The sequence below is a fragment of the Opisthocomus hoazin genome, chromosome Z (assembly GCF_030867145.1).
Source record: "Opisthocomus hoazin isolate bOpiHoa1 chromosome Z, bOpiHoa1.hap1, whole genome shotgun sequence".
In the NCBI taxonomy this organism is placed as follows: Eukaryota; Metazoa; Chordata; class Aves; order Opisthocomiformes; family Opisthocomidae; genus Opisthocomus; species Opisthocomus hoazin.
Window position 1 is genome coordinate 4861562 of NC_134454.1, and position 21102 is coordinate 4882663.

The 21102-nt window shown below is 47.9% G+C and overlaps 1 protein-coding gene across 4 annotated transcripts in view; it reads left to right on the forward strand.

The window, feature by feature from the left end:
- The first annotated feature begins 811 nt into the window (after nt 1-811).
- CAST (calpastatin) overlaps nt 812-21102 on the forward strand; it is a 68438-nt gene continuing 48147 nt past the window's right edge. For 3 of the 4 annotated variants that reach the window (XM_075410990.1, XM_075410992.1, XM_075410991.1), the window contains exons 1-3: nt 812-914; nt 7458-7523; nt 18413-18484. In XM_075410990.1, the coding sequence (XP_075267105.1) occupies nt 864-914; nt 7458-7523; nt 18413-18484 (189 nt within the window). In that variant the 5' untranslated portion in view covers nt 812-863. Of the gene's footprint in view, nt 915-1078; nt 1142-7457; nt 7524-18412; nt 18485-21102 lie in introns of those variants that run through there. The other variant, XM_075410993.1, reaches the window with a different exon arrangement.

The window sequence follows — 21102 nt, forward strand, 5'->3', positions numbered from 1 at the left end:
CTACGGTGAAGGGCCGTCAGCACATCCCAGGCAGCTCATTCATATGAGGACTTACACGGACGGGACGCTCGGGACTCACTCCTGAATAGAGCAGCAAGGCTGGTGAGGGGTCTGGAGAACAAGTCTGATGAGGAGCGGCTGAGGGAGCTGGGGCTGTTCAGTCTGGAGAAGGAGAGGCTGAGGGGGGACCTCATTGCTCTCTCCAACTACCTGACAGGAGGGTGTAGTGAGGTGGGGGTTGGTCTCTTCTCTCAAGTAACTAGTGGTAAGACAAGAGCAAATGGCCTCAGACGGAGGTTTAGATTGGATATTGGGAAAAATTCTTTGCTGAAGGAGTGTTCAGGCACTGGACCAGGCTGCCCAGGGCAGTTGGGGGAGTCCCCATCCCTGGAGGGGTTCAAAAACCGTGTGGATGTGGCACTTGGGGACATGATTTAGCAGGCGTGGTGGTGTGGGGTGACGGTCGGACCTGGTGATCTTAGAGGGCTTTTCCAACCTTAATGATTCTGTGATTCTACCAAAGACCACCAGACCTGAAGCGCGTTCCCGCTGAGCGCCCCGAGCCGCGGTGAACGCTCCCGACGCGCCCTCACCACCACGGCGCAAGGCTGAGGAACCCACGTTCGTGAGGAAAAACTGTCCGGGAGTGGGATTTTTTTTACCCCCACAAAAAAAACTACTTTTAAGGAAAGTCACTCCGGCATCGAGGGGACGTCCCCCCGGCCCGGCCCGGCCGCCTCAGCCCGCTCCCCCGCGGCCCCCCCGTCCCGGCCCCGGCAGGAAGGGGAGGGGAGGGGGAAGGGAGGGGAGGGCCCGCCCGCCGCTCCCCCCCGGGCCGCGCAGCAGCAGCCAGCCCCGCCGCCATGTCGCAGCCCGGGACGGGGAGGCAGCCGCCCCCCGGGGCGCCCGAGGCGGTAAGGCGGGCCGGGAGCTGCCGGCGAGGCAGGCAGGGAGGCAGGGACGAGGGAGGGAGCAGGGAGGGCGGCCGCCCCGCGGGGCCCGGCGGTGGGAGGCCGCCGCCGCGCCGGGTGCCGCCCTGAGGCGGGGGGCGGGAGCGGGAGCCGGGCCGGGGCGGTGAGGAGAGGAGCGGAGCGGAGCGGCGGGCAGCGCCATGGCCTTCGCGCGGTGGTGGTACGCCATGGTAAACGGCGGCGGGGGGCGGGCCGGGGGTCGGGGAGCGGGCCGGGGGTCGGGGAGCGGGTCTCCCCCCCGGAGCTCGGTGTGGGGAAGGGTCTCTGAGGGGGTTGGCCGTGGCCGGGGGAGCACCGTGGCGTTTCCGAGGGCCGTCCCGGGGCGGGCGGAGCCGGGTCTGCTCCGGGAGTGCTGCCGTGACCCCTCCGCGGTCTGTGACAGGCGGCAGCGAGCAACGGGCTGCGTTGGGCTGGTGGCTGTTTCCGTAAATCTTGTGAAGAACGCGAGCTCGCTGGCTGGCGAAACCGTCACGCGCGGTCAGCATGCGGCGGTTTAGAGTTGTAGAATTGTAGAATTATCAAGGTTGGAAAAGACCTCTAAGGTCACCAAGTCCAGCCGTCACCCCAACACCCCCATGCCTGCTAAACCATGTTCCCAAGTGCCACATCCACACGGTTTTTGAACCCCTCCAGGGATGGGGACTCCCCCACTGTCCTGGGCAGCCTGGTCCAACACCTGGCCACTCTTCCAGCAGAGAAGTTTTTCCCAATATCCAATCTGAACCTCCCTGACGCAGCTTGAGGCCGTTCCCTCTCGTCCTGTCTCTGGTTACCTGGAAGAAGAGACCAACCCCCCCCTCACTACAGCCACCTTGCATTTTTCTCTAAAAATGAAAGAGAACTGTAAATAATGACATAGGTTTTTTGTCATAGCACGCCCTACTAGTGGCCCCATCACTGCATTTTTGCATACTTAGTACTCGCTAAGCTTTCTTAATTTAAATAATAGCAGCAGGATTATTTTATAGAATCATAGAACCATGGGTTGGAAAAGACCTCTAACATCATCAAGTCCAACCATCACCCGAACCCCACCACACCTGCTAAACCATGTCCCCAAGTGCCACATCCACGCGGTTTTTGAACCCCTCCAGGGACGGTTTGTGACATCGGTCAGAATTTATACAGGGTTGTGTCAGCTCTGGAAGAAACCCGGCATCGTGCCTTTTTTCGGAAGCGTGCCCTTGGCCGCGGGCAGGTGCTGGAGTTGCCAGGAGCGGCCGTCGCTGGCCGGGTGCTCCCCAAGTGAAACGCAGCTCTGCGACGGCTCCGTGCGGTTCGGCGGGACTTGGGTCGCTGCTCACTACTGCGACCAACCTGCTTTATAATTTATTATTCTTACGAGGAAACAGCCAGTCTCTGTATGAAGCAGCGAAAAGGGGTTTGCGTTTTGTTAAAGTTTCACAGAAGCAGTGCGTCCTGTAGGGTAGCTTTAAGAGATAACATCAGTTTAATGCGTTTCCTAAGTATGTAATCAGGTAGATGCAATCTGTTGCATTTGTACCTCTAGTTTTGAACTGCCCAAAGTAGCTCGGATGGGTGTTTAGTAATGTTTTCAAGTATCACTCATCGTGTCGTGTCAAATCAGTGACACAGTGTGGTGGAGGTGACAGTGTCACAAGGTGGAAAGTTTGGGAGTTGCTACATTAAGTGATGACACGAGTGTTGAAGGCCTCGGTGGTCCTGGGTCACTGAATCCAGGGTAAGAAAAGATCCTGAGGCAACGTGACTCGCTGTGATCAGATAAGGAAACCACTCCTCCACATGCTCCGTGGGAAACCCGTCGTGAGAGCTGTTGGCACCAGAACAGCGCATGCAGCCCTCCACATGAGGCAGAAGCGCGCTCCCATCCCATGCACGTCTGTCACACGAGGCAGTTCGTGGTCTAAAGGACAAGTGAGCGAAGCAGAAAAGGTGGGAGAGAGGAACAGACGCGAAAGAGATTCACTGGTTCCTCTACCAAGGTTTTTTTACTGGCTAGTATGTAAAGCAGAATAGGATGGCTGTGAGAAGAATCTAGTTTTCGCCTTTCCATTCCTTAGTGTGCTTGATTGTAGTTCCTCTCACACCTCTTTCCATCTGGCAGTGTTCTGAGCAGCATCAAAAATCTCCATCTTCCTCATGATTTCAATGGAAAACAAAGGTCAGATTCCTATCGGCATAAAGTAACATCTGTGATGCAAAGTTGGTTGACTTGAGCTGACAGTCTTGCAAGAAGACTTCCCTTCTCACCCAGTTACTAAATGTGTCATCACTGCAGTCCTCTGAGATGCTGCGCAATGGCTTTGGACCAAAGGCTCGTTAATGCTGATGGGGCTCCCGAGGTTTAGAAGGAATTTCTTGAAGAAAGACCTTTAGCTGAGGTCCGATTTTTCCAGGCGCAGGCTGAGAATGCAGTCATGTGTTTGCTTGTTAGTATTTTGCTCTGTGCTTTTCACCTAGGCCAGTTATTTTCTAGTTTATGAATGCTCTTTGGCTCAGAAGTTAAAGGTGTGTCTGTAAAACAGTAGTGTCGTGATGTTTCTGTATACTGTGGAACGGGATGAAGATATTGGGATGAACTCTCTTGTTCATAGAATCATAGGATGGTTTGGGTCAGAAGGCACCTTAAAGATCATCCGGTTCCAACCCCCTTGCCATGAGCCGGGACCCCTTCCACCAGCCCAGGTCGCTCAGAGCTCCATCCAACCTGGCCTTGAGCCCTGTCAGGGAGGGGACAGCCACAGCTTCTCTGGGTAACCTGGGCCAGGGCCTCACCACCCTCATGGGGAAGAATTTCTTCCTAATATCCAATCTAAATCTGCCCCCTTTTAGTTTAGAGCCATTCCCCCTTGTCCTATCACTACACACCCGTGTGAAAAGCCCCTCTCCATCCTTCCTGTAGGCCCCTTCAGGCACTGGAAGGCTGCTCTAAGGTCACTCTGGAGATGACACTTGTTTGTGCATTTTGTTAAGATGTGATTGTGGGTGGGTTTGCATGTTTTGTCCTTAGTAAAGTTGGAAAATATTTTGGGCCAACTTAACAACTATAAGGAATTGTTGTTAGCTCATTGGTTGAACAAGAAATGTAACTTCAACTGTATGCCCGCTGATTGTGTGACAGATCTGGAGCTGCTGTTCTTGTCCACTCTCCTTCAGGGGTCCATACTGGGACCAGTGCTGTTTAATATCTTCATCAATGACATAGACAGGGAGATTGAGTGCACCCTCAGCGAGTCTGCAGATGACACCAAGCTGAGTGGTGCGGTTGATACACCAGAAGGACACGATGGCATCCAGAGGGACCTGGACAAGCTGGAGACGTGGGCCTGTCTGAACCTCATGACGTTCAACAAAGCCAAGTGCAGGGTCCTGCACCTGTGTCAGGGCAACCCCCGGTGTCAGCACAAATCCTGGGCTGCATCCCCAGCAGCGTGGGCACAGGGCGAGGGAGGGGATTCTGCCCCTCTGCCCCGCTCTGCTGAGACCCCCCGGGAGTCCTGCGTCCAGCTCTGGAGCCCTCAGCACAGGACAGAGCTGGAGCTGTGGGAGCGGGGCCGGAGGAGGCCCCAGCAATGATGCGAGGGCTGGAACCCCTCTGCTGGGAGGAAAGGCTGGGAGAGCTGGGGCTGCTCAGCCTGGGGAAGAGAAGGCTGCGGGGAGACCTCAGAGCAGCTGCCAGGGCCTGGAGGGGCTGCGAGAGAGCTGGAGAGGGGCTGTGACAAGGGCAGGGAGTGACGGGACAAGGGGTGATGTCTTTCAACTAAGGGCGGGTAGATTCAGACTGGATACAAGGAAGAAATTTTTTACCATGAGGGTGGTGAAACCCTGGCACAGGTTGCCCAGAGAGGTGGGAGATGCCCCATCCCTGGAACCATTCCAGGCCAGGTTGGACGGGGCTCTGAGCACCCTGATCCAGTTGCAGATGTCCCTGCTTGCTGCAGGGGGTTGGGCTAGGTGGCCTCTGAAGGTCCCTTCCAACCCACAGCGTTCTGTGATTCTGTGATTGGTTATGTGTATGTTTCTTTGGCATTGTAAGGACAGATGAGCAGAAAAAGGAAAGAGGGCTCAAAGGAAAAGTCAGCTCTGTCATCCGCTTGGGAATGTGAAGGAGCAGTGCGTGCATACTGTCCCAGAAAACCTGACCTTAGTCTCTTGCTAAGCAGATTTTGCTGTATTTTATTTACATATTTATTTTTTTACTAGGAGGTTCAAAGCTTGGAAATACGGAGCAGAAAAGAGCCATTGAAGGGCATTTTTGAAACAGGGTGCCTTCTCATATCTTAAGCATCAGCTCTTCAGGGAACCAGCATGGTCTTCTCAGGTGTGTTAGGAAGTTGTGCTTTCCAGGGTTGCCTGCGTAGGACGGCAGACTTTCATGTGAGGTAGGACTTTCATAGGCTGTTTTATTATCTGAGGCCAGAGAGCAGCAGTGCTTAATGTGTACACAGTGCATGGCTCCAACTTAGTGGATAAAAAATTACTTTGGTCAGGCCCTACAAGCTTTGTTCCACGGTTAAACAGTATTTACCCTTTAAGTCAAAGTCTCTTTATTATAGGTGCTGTTTGACACAGCCTTCTGGACGGAAGACGATATGCATTTAATCTCTCTCTGTCTTGAGTTTAGGAGTGGCAAAGCTGTGGTCCTTTTCCTAGTCCATTCCTTGTCGCCTCTGGCCAGTGCAGCCACCCGGGGGTCCCTCAGGGATGTGGAGCTGATATTCCGCTTGAAGGGTCCTGTCTGCTGCAGGTGTCCTTGGTGTGAAGATGTGGAGGTGGACTTAGGGAGGAAGGGTAGCACGGGGTTTGGCCCTGATGAAAGTCTGGCACACTCAGTAGGAGCTAAGTAAGGCTCCAGCATTCTGGGACTTGGTTTAATGGAAGAAAAAAAAAATCTGTCGGCATGAAAGAGTTTTGCTGGGCAGGAGCTGTAGCTCCTGAGCCATACAGCAGTGCTGGCTGTGGGGTTATCATTTTGTCAGCAAGAGCACGCTCAGTGACGTTGCTTTTACTGGTATGTATGTGGTGTGCTTTTATTGTAGCAGTAAAAAGTGCAGATAACTGGGTTAATTGTGTCTATACTGCAAGTGCTGTTACGGAGCAGTGAATCGATTAATCTCTTGCCTGAAAAGGCAGACAGCCTATGGAGCTTGTTTTTCCCCTGAAGAGGAACAATTGGAATATGAGAACAGAATTTTCAGTTTTAAAACTTGTCAAGTATCTTAGTCGTGCCCAAACCTATTTTGAGAATTTGCATTGTTAGAGGTGGTCTGAAACAATTTTTGAAATTTTTGTCATGTGCCACCATAATGGAAGAAGATTGGAGATATGCTGGTTTTTTGCCTTTAGTTTTATTTGTTTGTTCAGCTATAGTATTTTCCGAGCCTGTCTGCTGATGTGCTTGAACACGTTCCTGCTGAAGATAGGGTAGTGCCACATGGATCATTACCTTCTGCCTATAGCCATGTAGAGAAAAGTCTGTAGGAACAAATTACTTTAGTGGATTAACAAACTTTACCTCCTGCTGCTCGGTCCTCAAAACAGAAGGGAATAAATGGGTCTCAAATCATCTCCTCTCTTTACTTAACAAAACAAACCAGACGTGAATCTTCGTTCCCAGATGTCTCAGTTGCTGCAGGAAGTTACACTAGCTAAGATGTTAGATAATAGCTTTATTATGTTGCCTTTTATATTCATAATAAAATTTCTTGCTTTTTACTGTTTTTTTTTTTAATTATAAAGATGAAACAGTTTGCTTTTGAAAAAGATTTTTGAGGGACCGTATTCACCACTTTTCAGAGATGCAGAGAGTAAAATGTGCGCTGGATGCCAGTGTGTATGCCGAACAAACTGCGTGTTTCTGTACCTTGGGGCACGTGGGGAACAAATGGGGCTGCACATCAGGTTAGATAAAAGCAAGAAGTTTAAATTCTTGGAGGGGAGGAAAGATAGAGGAGGTTTGGGGAACCTGGAGGAACTGTATTTCCTACTGTGCACCCATGCCTGAACTGTTACAGTGTTTATTTTTTGTGTATCAGTAGCAGAATTCTAGAAATTGTAGTAACATCTTTCTTCCAGATAAAAGGAGGGCTGGGCATAATGAGTGTTTCAGTGTTTCTGGGGGAAGTTCGGATGTTGGAGCGCTTGCTTGTGATTGCACACATTGTGTTGATGCCTCAGAGCTGTTCGGTTTCTGCTGAAGCCTGTGGGACAGAGCGCTGTGCTAACGAGGAATGAGTGATACGCTTAACGTCTTCCAGAACCATCACATTACATGGTACTGCCCTGGAAGTCGTGACTTTCTGACTGTGATTTCACTTGCAATTATCCAGCAGGTCATTTAGAAATCCTGCCCACTAGTGAGGAGGAAAACTTACAATGTTCCCTTCTGTCGTATTGTGGTAGGTGAAAGGAATTATGCATGCACTGAGACGTTTGGGAATTTCTTTACATAGAAGGTGTAATTTAAGATCTTAATAACTGCACATGTATTTTCTCTACTTGCAGCATGGTGGCAAGAAGGCAAGTGGAGATTCTTCAAAATCGGGAGAGAAAAAAGCAGAAGCAGCAGAGGTAAATTCAAGTGTTTAAACCTGTTAAGAGGAATAGTTGGTAATGAATTCCCTCCTATACAGATTTTTGTCTTTTGATAGCAGAGTGGTAGTTTTCAGGTAATTAACTGGCGACTGTAGTCACTCATTATTCATTCCAGGAATGTAGTTTTGTCTTGTGCTGCTGAGCAGCCTACGGAAATTATTTCTTTGCTCTGTTTATCCTTTCACAAATACTTTGTGTTAGTATCAGTGGAAATGGTCTCAGTAGATGTGTCTGTCCTGCAGTGTCGGTACGCTTTCAGACACATCTGAGGGTCCTGCTTTTTTGGCTGCCAAGAAGTACGGATGCAGTGGGTGCACTGTGACGCTTTCCATCTTTCCTGCATCCTGGCTTTTCTTCCAGAGATACAAATCCAAATTCATACATAGATGTTGCACCTCTGGGCCATCTCTCCTGACACACTGGCAAATATGTGGTCAGTGCTGCATTTTAGAAAAAATCATTTTTCAAGGTACCGTCTCCTTAGGAACTGGTATTTAACGTTTAACAGTCCCCAGTGAGTTATAACGTTGAGTTTACACAAGCAACTGAGTAGTCTGATCACAGTGGCTGTTGTTAACAGCCGGAAGCCGTATGGGTTGTGGGCAGCGCTAGGAGCAGTGCCTTGGAGGGTCACCCCTCTCCCCGCAGCCCCACGCCCTGTCGTCCATTCAGCGGTGGGTCCCTGCGTGCCGCAGCGAGTGTGGCTGGTGTCACGGAGAGAAGGTGTCCTCCAGGCCAGCGTGCGAGTGCCGGTACCGAACAGCCCTTCCGCAGGCACCGCGGCCGTTGCAGGCAGGAGCAGTGCTTCCCCATGAAGGCTAACAGCAGGTTTGGAAAGAGAAGAATTTGTAGAAATGTGCGTTATTAGTGGCCTGCTTGTTGGCTTCAAGTGTCAACCACTGATACAGGGCAGCCAGAAGTAGGTGTGGCTGAGACTTTGTTCATAGCAGCAGCTATGTGGAAAATAACTTGATCTAAGCTGTGGGCTATTTAACGGCATTGCAAATCAAGGCCAGGGAACGCTTTTATTACCGTCCTCTGAAGTAGATGATTAAAGCAATTACTTTTCTTTCCTGTCCACATACCAAGGAAGGCTTGTCTAGCCTGGGAACATGTTCCTCCTTTCTTCTCTAGGCAGTTTAGTTTTTTCTTAAATAGCTTTGTTCTTTTATACATTCTTAGCTTAATGCCAAATTCTTTGATTGCACGTTGTTGCTCTTTATATAGAAGTGCTGACTTCTTTGTGGGAAGGGTGGGAGTTGAAGCCTGTAGTTTGGCTTGTGGAGTTACTGTTGCTGACCTGTGGTTGAGAAATCTGTTTTTAGCTGGCAAAAGAAGGCTGTTGCTAAGTTTATTCTGCTGATATTTTTGGGTTTGAGTCCTTAGAATACTGTGTGTGTGTTTCCTCTTCTGAGTTTCTTTGTGTATTTAGCTTATTCCATTGACTTTACAATGCTTAAAAGTGCAGGTAGATCGAAACACTTTTCCTTAGGCCCACTAAACAGCATTAGCTCCACCGTGGTTCACATCCAGCTCCAAAACACTCTGATTTTTTAAGCAGCTGAGGTAGCAACTCAAAATCTTTTTACAGCTTTCCCGAGAGTCTGCAGTGTTGTAGTTTTGTTTAGAAGTCAGAGCTTATTCCTGTAGCCTTCAATTTCTGAAGCAGAAATTTTTCATCTGCCTGTAGATAACTGTGAACACCCCTGTCTAGAATACTGAGTTTGTTCACCTCCCTACTAGAAAAGGTTTGTTAATGCACTGTAAAAATGACAAGGAAATACAAAGGTCTTTGAAGAGTTCGTACTAATATTGAAGGGAGAATTGTAAAAGCCCATACACTCATCGTTTAGCAAAAAATAACAATAAAAGACTTTGTCTTGCAGATTCTTCGGGTATGTAGTCCTGAAGGAGTGAGTGAGGAAGAGTAAAGCTCTAAAAAGTAAAGGTAGGAGAGGTCTGACACAGGTTTGAGTAGATGTTAATTAACCACATCATCAAGGAGAACTCAAAGTGAGTACGTTTAAGGTGTAGGCTTCTTAAGCCTTTCCTTCCTGGGGACTTAAAAGCACCTTGAGAAAAACACAGCAGGTTTACTATAAATAGAAACCTGCTTGGTAAGACATGCGCTTGCATGGAGGTGCTGAGGAGATCAAATGGCTCCGTAAGATTTTTGCATTTCTAGCATCACAATACTATAAAACAACACAAGGATTTAAAATAGTCAGGAGTTACCAGTGTGCGGATGACCTATTTAATAACAGTATAGTTTTGGAATTACATACAGTCAGCAGGGAGTGCGTGCACTTTGTCAGTGATGTACCAACAGACGTTCATTCATAAGATTGTCTCTTCAGGAAGTGTTTACTTTTGAAGTTTCCAGTGACTTACTGCTTGACTGTCACACAGTCATTTCATCCTTAGGTCTTCAAGCATTGTGTAAAGGAGACTAGACACATTGTCTGAGTGACGTAGATAAAACGTGGGGAAGGGGAGGTGCTGAAGCACAGAGCTGGAATTGCCTTAATTAAGGTCATCCAACCGCTAGGTAGGAGAGAAAAGAAACCAGGCCACCAAGTAGCAGGCTGGTCCACGCAGCTGTGTGGTAAGCAGCGTCCTTCAGGCTCAGAAGGGAAGCCATGAGCTCACTGAAGGCAGTGAGCCTTTCCCTCGGGTCGTGGAGCAGGCTTCACAGGATCACAGAATCACAGAATCCCAGCATGGCAGGGGTTGGAAGGGACCTCTGTGGATCACCCAGTCCAACCCCCTGCCGAAGCAGGGTCACCTACAGTAGGCTGCACAGGACCTTGTCCAGGCGGGTCTTGAATATCTCCAGAGAAGGAGACTCCACAACCTCCCTGGGCAGCCTGTTCCAGGGGTCCGTCACCCTCAGAGGGAAGAAGTTCTTCCTCATGTTCAGCTGGAGCTTCCTGTGCCTCAGTTTGTGCCCATTGCCACTTGTCCTGTCGCTGGGCACCACTGAAAAGAGCTTGGCCCCATCCTCCTGACACCCACCCTGCAGATATTTGTAGGCATTTATAAGGTCCCCTCGCAGCCTTCTCTTCTTCAGGCTGAACAAGCCCAGTTCCCTCAACCTCTCCTCGTAGGGGAGATGCTCCAGTCCCCTCACCATCCTCGTAGCCCTCCGCTGGACTCTGTCCAGTAGCTCCTCATCTTTCTTGAACAGGGGAGTTGGTAGCAGAGCTGGCAGCTGCAGCTTGTGTCTGCTCCTCACTGGGATACAAAGCTTCTGAGATGCATTGTGTTGTGCGACGCTGGAGCGGCTGGCACCGAAGCCACACAGCTAGAGCTTGCTGGCTGGCTGGAAGAGGCAGACAGCGGGTGATTTCAGCAGCTGTTTCCAGCAACCTCCACTCTGCTTGACAGCTGTCCAGCTTGGAAAGTAAAGAACGCACACAGTCCTTCCCTGCTCCTCTTCCCCAGGGTCCACACTCACCTCTTCTGCTCAGTGGCCAGAAACATAAGGCTTACCGCAGTACTAAAGTTCCAACTCGTCTGTCTAGAACACTAAGTTGAGTTTGTTCAGTTTCTGAAAACAAAAGCTAAGGTGTGGCCTAAAGGCTGTATTCCGATTGTACTTTCACCCTGATTCCTCACTGTGGCAGTGACTGGGAAGCCCTTTGGTTGCACTCATACCCAGTGCCATCGCATCTAGCACAGGAGAGAGGTGCTGTGGAAGGGTTTTGGAGGGGACAGGACTGTGATACGCTGCTTCACAGGGCCACGTTGCTCTTGGAAAGATTGAGCTCCCCCACTTCATTACCTACTGTATGTTGACAACGGAAAGACACCCTCATACCGGTTTGCCTCACTTCAGCAGTGCTTCTCAAGCTTTAAGTCTAGACAGACGGGGGAAGCTACTTGCAACAGGAATGGTCAGCTTTAGGTTGAGATACACGTAATGTGTCCACCTGATGATGAGCAACTGAACGCGTATCTGTACACAGTGTCTTGTGAAACAGGTGGAAGATTTGCTGCAGGGACAGAGTTGGAAACTGCAGGTGTGTTAGAGTAAGCAATTAAAAGAAGACATAGGCAGTTCTTTATCAGTGTAGCTGACAGTGAAAGTGTGCATGTGTTACGGTTGTATTGGGCACTGCTCAAGGACGAAGGTTCAAGTCACAGCTATGTATCTTAACTCTTTATGTCTTGGTTTTCAGAACCTTACATTCATTGAATTCACATTCTAAGGAGAATGAGACACTTCTCGAGAATCTAAATCAGCTTTAATGAAGTGTTTTCATTCCTTGTGGGTGTGTGTACGGTAGATGTTAACAGAGAAGAAATGATGGTTGTTGGAATTCGTGGTTGCTCATGCACTTGATGCTGTTGCATATGTTTGCAGCTGGGATGCACCTGCCACCCAGCAAAAGTGAGCAATGTGCTGCTGTTTTCCAATATCTGTCCCTTCATTTTCTCACTGTCTGTTGGCATCATGCTCCTGAGTCAACGAGTTTGCAGCACGCCATTGCAAAGCATATGAAGTCGGAAATTTCCTTTCTTCCCCTGATGTTCCAGGGCTTTTAGCAAATTCATATGGGAAGTGTTAGGATGTGGGAGACAGCTGGTATGGTTTTCCTTTGCCCCTTATCTTGACATCATCTTCAGCTTGCTTGTGCCCTTCCACCAGTTTCAGATCACTTCAGACTTTGTATGCCATCAAGGCATTGTGCTATAGCAGCTTTTGGATGCTAAAAGAGAAATGCTTTCAAGGGGAGATGGGACAAAATCACTGTAGAGAAACCCAGGACAGTTTATAAAAAATTCTGAAATAAAGAAGTCCCTGGGCCACAAATTGTTTGAATCTGTGAGAGTATTTGGAAGGAGTATCAGCATATACCTGACCTGTTTCTACATCACCGGTTTTGTTTTCATTTGCATCTGCTGTTGGCTGCTGCTAGAGGCAGGGAAATGGGATATGTGGAACTTCAGCCAGACTCGACCAGGCAGGTCTTGTGTTACAGTGAGCTGCATGGTCCTGCTGTCCTGTTCCTGAACAACGTGTTCAGTATTGCCCCTTCAGAGGCAAACACTCCCATTGTGTGTGATTCTGCTCTGAAACCCCCCTACCCTGTTTTGAATGGATTCATTACAGAATCACAGAATAGTAGGAGTTGGAAGGGACCTCTGTGGGTCGTCTAGTCCAACCCTCCTGCCGAAGCAGGGTCACCTACAGCAGGCTGCACAGGACCTTCTCCAGGCGGGTCTTGAGTATCTCCAGAGAAGGAGACTCCACAGCCCCTCTGTGCAGCCTGGGCCAGGGCTCCGTCACCCTCAGAGGGAAGAAGTTCTTCCTCGGGTTCGGACGGAACTTCCTGTGCTTCAGTTTGTGCCCATTGCCCCTTGTCCTGTCACTGGGCACCACTGGAAAGAGTCTGGCCCCATCCTCCTGACACCCACCCTGCAGATATTTATAAGCATTGATAAGGTCCCCTCTCAGCCTTCTCTTCTCCAGGCTGAACAAGCCCAGCTCCCTCAGCCTCTCCTCGTAGGGGAGATGTTCCAGTCCCCTCATCATCCTTGTAGCCCTCCGCTGGACTCTCTCCAGCAGCTCTTCATCTTTCTTGAAGTGGGGAGCCCAGAACTGGACACAGTACTGCAAATGAGGCCTCACCAGGGCAGTGTAGAGGGGAAGGAGAACCTCCCTTGTCCTGCTGGCCACACTCTTCTTGATGCACCCCAGGATCCCATTGGCCTTCTTGGCAGCCAGGGCACACTGCTGGCTCATGGTCAACCTGTTGTCCACCAGCACACCCAGGTCCCTCTCCACAGAGCTGCTCTCCAGCAGGTCCGCCCCAAGCCTGTACTGGTGCCTGGGGTTGTTCCTCCCCAGGTGCAGGACCCTGCACTTACCCTTGTTGAACCTCATCAGGTTCCTCTCTGCCCAACTTTCCAGCCTATCCAGGTCACGCTGAATGGCAGCACAGCCTTCCGGTAGCGGATTCTGTTATTAACTTCACATAATCTGGAAAGACCTATTCTGTTTTTACTGTCGTAGAGTGAAACACCAAGGACAGCTTCTGTATCAGTCTGAAATCTAGCCTATGTGTTGCTGGTGTCTGAATGTAAAAATGTGGTATTAAGAGGAGGACAGAGCCATATAGTCTACGAATTTGAAGCCCCAGATAAGAGAGGGGCCATGTTTTACCAGATATGGTATGAAACAAGACCCTCCCTAATGCGTCCTGCCATTTCAAGTCATGCTTTACAGCAGTGTAGACAAAATATGTGCTGCTTGCTCAGCTCATTATTCTTTACTTAACAGGAAATACATTCTGTACTTTGACAGGGTGACAGTGATAATTAGCACTGAAACATTACTATCCTTTTGGAATTGATTCTTTACTCTAACATCAGGATTCCAGTGATAGCTTTTAATCCTAATGCTTGTTGTGCAGGATTCCTTGTCTGGAAAAACCACTGGAGTTACTCAGAGTTCAGGGCCGTAGTGCTGAGTAAAGACATGATGGCTGGTGAACATCTGTTGGGCTGCCCGCTGCTGGTCTGAATTATGGAGGTGCAGAAGTAACTTTGACTGCAGCGTTTGTTGGGTTTCTTTCTACTTTGGTAAAAAATTATGTATTTTAAACTGCATTGCTCGTTTGGTTTTTTCCCCCCTGCTCCAAGAGCCGGGGGGCTGGCGGGGGTGTCTGCCTCAGCATGCCGGGAGCGTGGCCCTGATCCATCCTCAGTGCAGGAGCGGAGGGTGCTGAGGAGTACAGCACCAGCTTGTTTGCCTGTCTTCTGTTTTGGTTCTTCTTTGGCTAAGATTCAAAAGGTAGTTGAAAAATAACATTATTTCAGTTAAATTTTGGAACTCATTGGGAGCTGTTGTGACGTGAGGCTTTTGCTGCTGCAGGAAGAAACAGAGTGTGATTGCTGCTGAAGCAATTCTTGAACGAAAGATTGAAAGGTGGAGGCTGAAATGCTGCTTATGGTTGTCAGAAGCATTTCCGGGACAGAGATTGCACATTCTTTCCTCATGTGACTTTTTTTTTTCTTTCCCCTTAAGACAACTGTAGCATATGCATTCTCATTGCAATATTGTGATGAGCACTTGAATGTTATAATCCAAAATAAACATTTAATCCGTAATTCTAGACACCAGCCTTACAGAGTGTCTTCACTAGGAAAATCTACATATCAAAGGGAGAAGTATTTTATATCCCCTTTATTAAACACGGAGGAATTAATATTCCGCTCTGAAACAGTGCTTTGGCTTTTTGTTTTGAAGCCACTGCTCATAATGAAGAATAGATTAGAAGTACCTGTGTGCCACAGCTTTTATTCCTTCCCACACAATTCTGTGCAACTCGCGATTATTCTAATTAATTTCATAAAGCATCTATGCTTTGGTAATTCTCTGTTATTATCATGTTGGGAAGCAAGGTGTGAGTACAGCTGCAAGGTGATTCTTTAGCTGATTGTGTCTGAGACTGTCACAGAAAAAAAATGCTCTCCTGCTTCTTGGAGGAGGAGAAGGTGGGGGCAGCTCTGATGGATTTCTTGATGAAGGCTGCCAGAGCTGGTGTGCCTGGAGGGAGCATTGTGGGCAGGATGATGGGAAGCACATAACACTGTTGATTTAATAGGCGTAAAAGAAGGATGAACCCAGTAGCGTGATGTGGCCAATTTTTCTGCTTTTACAAATGTGTTAAGGGGTAGATACCAAAGAAGTCACTGTTGAAAGATGACCCTGGGAACTAAGATGTATTACTCTACTTAGCCTGTCGTCGTCAGTATTCAGTAAAGAATACTGATTTGATGTGGTGGCTTAACTTTCCACATAGCTTATCCCCCAGTAGTCTTTCTTTACTCCAGAACAGAATTTATTTGCTTCTTTTTCTTTTCTGAGAGAAAATACCTGTATCTTTTTTGCTGTTCCGCTTACCATGAAACAGAGAAATGTTTGTATAACAATTTTTTATTGGCACTGTTTAAATGATTAACGTAAGTTCATGCTCAGAACAAGAATTTATTGCACTCTGTTAGTTTCTTCCTAGTTCAGACTGGGGCGGGGGGAAAGGCTAGCCTTGTGCCTGAAATTTTTTAGTATGTTGGTAGGTATCATAAAAACTCCTTGTGCAAAACAGTAATTTATTTGTGGATTTTCAGAGCAACACAGTTATGTTGGACATAGTCTTCGGTACCAAAGGTAAGTCCTGAACACCATGGAGCAAGAGGTCCTGAACCAAAGGCTGAGCCTGAGGTGGGAATCGAGAGCTGTGGTACTGAAGAGTTTTTTCTTTTCTTTTTGAAAATGGAAGGGTAGCATTTAAAAATTTGTGCTCCTTCAACAACTTAATAGCTCATTTAAAAGATGAAGCATTTGTGAATAATACTTATTACTGACTATTTAGTGCACTACATCAGAGGCAGAACCCAGGGCGCTCTCCATCTTCGTGCTGTCTCCAAAGGCCTCGCACATCCATCACCTGACTTCAGGGGCTAGGGCTGAAAGACTGCCGCTTTCTTAAGGGAATTAAAAATGTCCATTGTAATGGGGGTTGAAGGGTGTGTGGAAGGAGAGCGTCTGCTCCTTTAAGGGTGTCTGGTCTGAGGAGCCGTAAGCCTGTGTCTGTGGGATACCTGCTTGGCTTTGCTGCTGCTTGAACTTGGCAGCCACATCCCTCAGCCCTGGCAGAAAACCAGGGTCCTGGCTGCTGTACTGGGCTGTACTGGGTAGTGCTGGCCTGTACTGGGCAGTACTGGACTTAAGCAGCCATGCAGGAGGGTGCTGGGCGAGAGCACGGGCTGGAGGTAGCCACACTCCTGACATTCCTTCAACAGGAAAAATCACTGCTACACACGGTTTGTGCAACATACTGTGGAGTCTTAACTGGACGTCATTGTTTTCAGTGTGGCCCCTACAAAAGTGTGAAATCTTTGATGTAAATACCCCGCTTTGTGTCAGTCTGTACCCTTTGGCCACATTCTTGTGGCCCGCTGCCCCAGCCTCTGAGTGGAGGTTGAGTGTTGAATGTGAAGCTTTGCGTAAGCCAGATGCTTTCCTGGTTTTGGAGCTAGATCAGAAAGAGAACAGGAGGTGTACGTTACCGTAATGACAGAGTTCTGTGAGTCTACCAGTCTGTTACAGAAACTGGTGTCCCATCAACTGAAAACCAATGCTTCTGAGTTTGCGTACAAGTGTGCTGACTGAATCACAGCATCACGGACTGGTTTGGGTTGGAAAGGACCGTATAGATCATCCAGTCCCACCCCCTGCCATGAGCAGGGACCCCTTCCACCAGCCCAGGGTGCTCCAAGCCCCGTCCAGCCTGGCCTTGAGCACTGCCAGGGACGGGGCAGCCACAGCTTCTCTGGGAACCCTGGGCCAGGGCCTCACCACCCTCATGGGGAAGAACTTCTTCCTTATCTCTGATCTAAATCTCCCCTCTTCCAGCTTGAAGCAATCACCCCTTGTCCCGTCACCCCAAGCCCTTGTCACAGTCCCTCTCCATCTCTCTCACAGCCCTTCCAGGCATTGGCAGCTGCTCTGAGGTCTCCCCGCAGCCTTCTCCTCCCCAGGCTGAGCAGCCCCAGCTCTCCCAGCCTTTCCTCCCAGCAGAGGGGTTCCAGCCCTCGCATCATTGCTGGGGCCTCCTCCGGCCCCGCTCCCACAGCTCCAGCTCTGTCCTGTGCTGAGGGCTCCAGAGCTGGACGCAGGACTCCCGGGGGGTCTCAGCAGAGCGGGGCAGAGGGGCAGAATCCCCTCCCTCGCCCTGTGCCCACGCTGCTGGGGATGCAGCCCAGGGCATGGCTGGCCTGCTGCGCTGCCAGCGCACATTGCTGGGTCATGGCCAGCTCTTCATCCAGCAGTACGCCCAAGTCCTTCTTTGCAGGGCTGCTCTCCATCCCTTCAGCCCCCAGCCTGTACTGGTACCAGGGGCTGGCCTGACCCAGATGCAGGACCTTGCACTTGGCCTCTTTGAACGTCCTGAGGTTCACACAGGCCCACCTCTCCAGCTTGTCCACGTCCCTCTGGATGCCATCCTGTCCTTTTGGTGTATCAACCACACCACTCAGCTTGGTGTCATCAGAAGGAATCTGGGTCATTCTGCAGACTTCCCTGCTTGTAGAGAGTTATTAAAGTGTGAATGCTTCAGTTGTGCTGTGAATGTTGAGCTTCCACTTATCAGAGAAAATGAGTCGGTCTTACCCATTTGCTGGCTCCAAAAATCTGATGCTTTTTGCTGTGTTCATTACTAATGGCTTAGTTTCCCAGTCTTCATAGATGTGTTTTCAGCAATCAGTGAGGTTTTGCAGTGGCACTTACTGGTACTTCATAATAATGGCATTGCATTGGTTGAAAACTGGAGGTTCAAAGGGGATGTCATGGTTTTGTTTCAGTTGGAAGTATATGTACTATCTAGAAAAGCCATCATTTTGCCCTTAGCTTTCTATTAGTACTTCCTTGCCTGAGCTGTAACGTTACCTTCTGTGTTGTCTTTCAAGTTATGTGTGTACAGCAATAGCTTACCCATCTTATTTTCACTGATACTTTTCATTAAAGCGTATATGGTTGCTGTTGCTTTAATTGTTAATTAAAACAGTCGCTCTGCCACAGGAAATAGCACAGATTCATATGTTGTCCATAAAACAATGCAAGAGAACTCAGCCTGTTCGAGGCTGGGCAAAACTTTCTGAAATGAGTCTGCGTGATTTAAAGTTACATAGGAGAATTTATTTTCGGTTGACTTGCCTTGCATAAAATGTTCTAACAGACATTTTTTGTGGTGTACCGCTTTTTGTATACTATTCCTTTTGGTTTAAAGTTTTACTTGGCTTTTCTTTTTCTTCATCATCTTTTCTGATGTTTATTATTTCTTTCTTTTATTTTGTAGAAGAAACCAGCAAGTGCTAATGTCAGCCAACCCCCCAAAACGCAGACAAGCGGAGCACCTTCTGCTGCTGAGGTAATGTGTACTTAAGGAAATGGTCTCTTTTAAAAGTGAAGATGATATGATAAGACTTCATCCCCTGCAATGGGATAGAAAACTGTTTGTTAGCCAGTGTTCAGCAACACTAAGATGCTCTTCAAGTCTTGCTAGAAATTGTAGTGAATCAAAAGAGAGGAACATAAGTCAGCAGAATGCCAGTGGTGACTTCTTGAGGAAATAGACTGGGTAACATTCTCCCCTTTCACGTGTTCTTAGTTAGTCTCCTAGTTATTTAAAAAAATCCCAATCCCTTTGATACCAGTGGCAAACTTCATTTGACTCGTGGGGCTACGGTTCTTTTTTCACCCTTAGGTATTGTTTGTATGTTTGGATTCTGTTTACTCAGCGGCACCTGATGAGATGGAAGCGTGGTGACTGCCTTTGCTTCCACAGCCCCTGGAGCAGTTCAGTCGTTCAGGAAGGCAGTGCAAGAGGCCTTACAAAGACGACTTGCATACCAGTGCAGTTGATACTCCTTGAAGAGAAGCAGGGAACACGTTAAAGGTGCTCAGGTCTCGCAGAGTGTTGAAATACAGTGTTGGAAACACACTTTCTGGTGGTGGTCACACGTGAACTGATGGCTGTAGTTGGTAATCACTGCTAGGTGTGTGTTTGTTACAGATAGCAAAAGAGCAAAGCAGCAATATGTTTTATTAAGGTAAAATAATAATTTGACAGTTTGATAAGTTTAATGGAATTTAACAGAGTTTAACAGTGGTTTGATGACGTTGAGTAACTTTGATGGCAAGGTTCACTGTATTAATTACTGCATGGAAGAAACATACAAAGGCAAATTGAGTTAGAATCGAGTTGGAATGATTCACACAGAGACCAGAGACGAGGAGTAAAGAGGGCCCTCACATCGAGTCATGAGGTTCAGAGTGGACCCCCTTGCTTTCTAAACTCCTTTTCGAGTTGAACAATGGTTTATGTCTAATGGAATTATCCATACAGTGTTTATAATAAAGTTGAGTAGCTGCATGGATTAGTAACGTTTGACAGCATTAATTCACCGTGCTATCAGTCACTTACCACGGATCCACCGCAGGTGGGAGACCTCTCTGCCTTGGGTAAGGAAGGATCTCTTAGCCTCTGGTAAGGAGTCTCTAACCTTGAGAGGGATCCCTGCTCAAGGGGAGAGTCCCCTGGCCTGCAGTGCAGCTGCAGCTCAGGGAGAGCTCACACTGGGCCCATCCTGACAGCAGTATTTATAGAGTGAATAGTTACTGCTAGTCAATAGTGTAGACAAGATAGATGTCTTAATTTTAGCTCTGACATCTTGTTCTGTACTTTGGTTGTGTTGCACTTTGGGGTTTCCAAACCATCTTTCAACCTATTTTTCAAGATGCCTTCACTCCTTTGTACGTGAGCCAGGGGCTTTCCAGCTCGCCAGTTCACCCCCAAGACATGAGGCTGGTTGCTCCTTAGCCTGAACCAAAGTACAGCCAGGAGTCAGTTGAATTCACCGCAGTGTTCCATAGCTGGAGATGCCCCATCGTTTGAAAGATCCTATCAGTAGGAAATCTGTCCACTTTTGAAAGGGATTTTTTAAAGATACCTCCGTGCTGCCTAAGTAATTATTTTTCCTTTCTACTCAGTGAAGGAGGACACAAGGTTATAACTCCTATTGTCCCTTTCTTTCAAAGCTTTTGTCTATCACTAAAGACAGCCCAACATTTTTGTTGCTTTTCTTTCTGTTCCTTGGAGTTTGCCAGGGCCTTTCTCCTGGTAGTTAAGATGGATGTAGTTGTCCATATGTAGTTCCTACGACAGCTGGACAGCGTGGGATGGTCTCCAGTGTAATTTTTCTGTGCATCAGTCACCAGCTGCATAGTCCGATGGAAGCTCACATCAAATTTGCTGACTAACACATCTTTTAAGTCTTCTGTATATGTTCATTCTAAGTTTATCTTTCACAAGCTACAATTTCCAGCCATGCTGTTAAGCATAAGAACTGGAAGGTAGTGCCATGAGAAAAATGTGGCATAACATAATTGCCAGGAATTGCTTTATATTAGGTTATGACAGCTTAGGCTATGTATTTTATTCAGTACTTGGTGCTTCTCCAGTTTCTGCGACATTCCAAAACATTTATTGGTAAAGATTATGTGCTATGAAAATACTCATGCTGTCTAATACTGACTCTTAATAGCTATTTCAAGTTTAACCTTTTGAGTTCCTGCTCAGCCATGACTACCTTTATTCCGTTAGGCTACACCTTCTCTTAACTGTATCTTTTAATTTTAACCCTCTCCTGTGATCCTCTAGTGTCATTTAAAATAGAGCAAAACCTGGAGACTTACTGTTCCATTCTTCTAGTTTGTGCCACCCATACATTTTTTAAGCCATTTGGATAGCTTTATTCTTTTCTGCCCTTCTTTTTGTCTCTGAAAATACTTATTCAAAAGAAAAATTTTGCAGGCAATTTGTTTTACAGGAATTTTACAGGAAAGGAAGTATTTCTTGAAAAGGCAAGGCAGCCTTTCCTCTTTTGCTGCAAAAATAGATCAAGTCTTTTAATGCAATCAAAAATATTCTTCCAGTTTTTAGACAACTTTGGGACTGCTGTTTCTTCCTGTAAGTTTTCCCTGCTG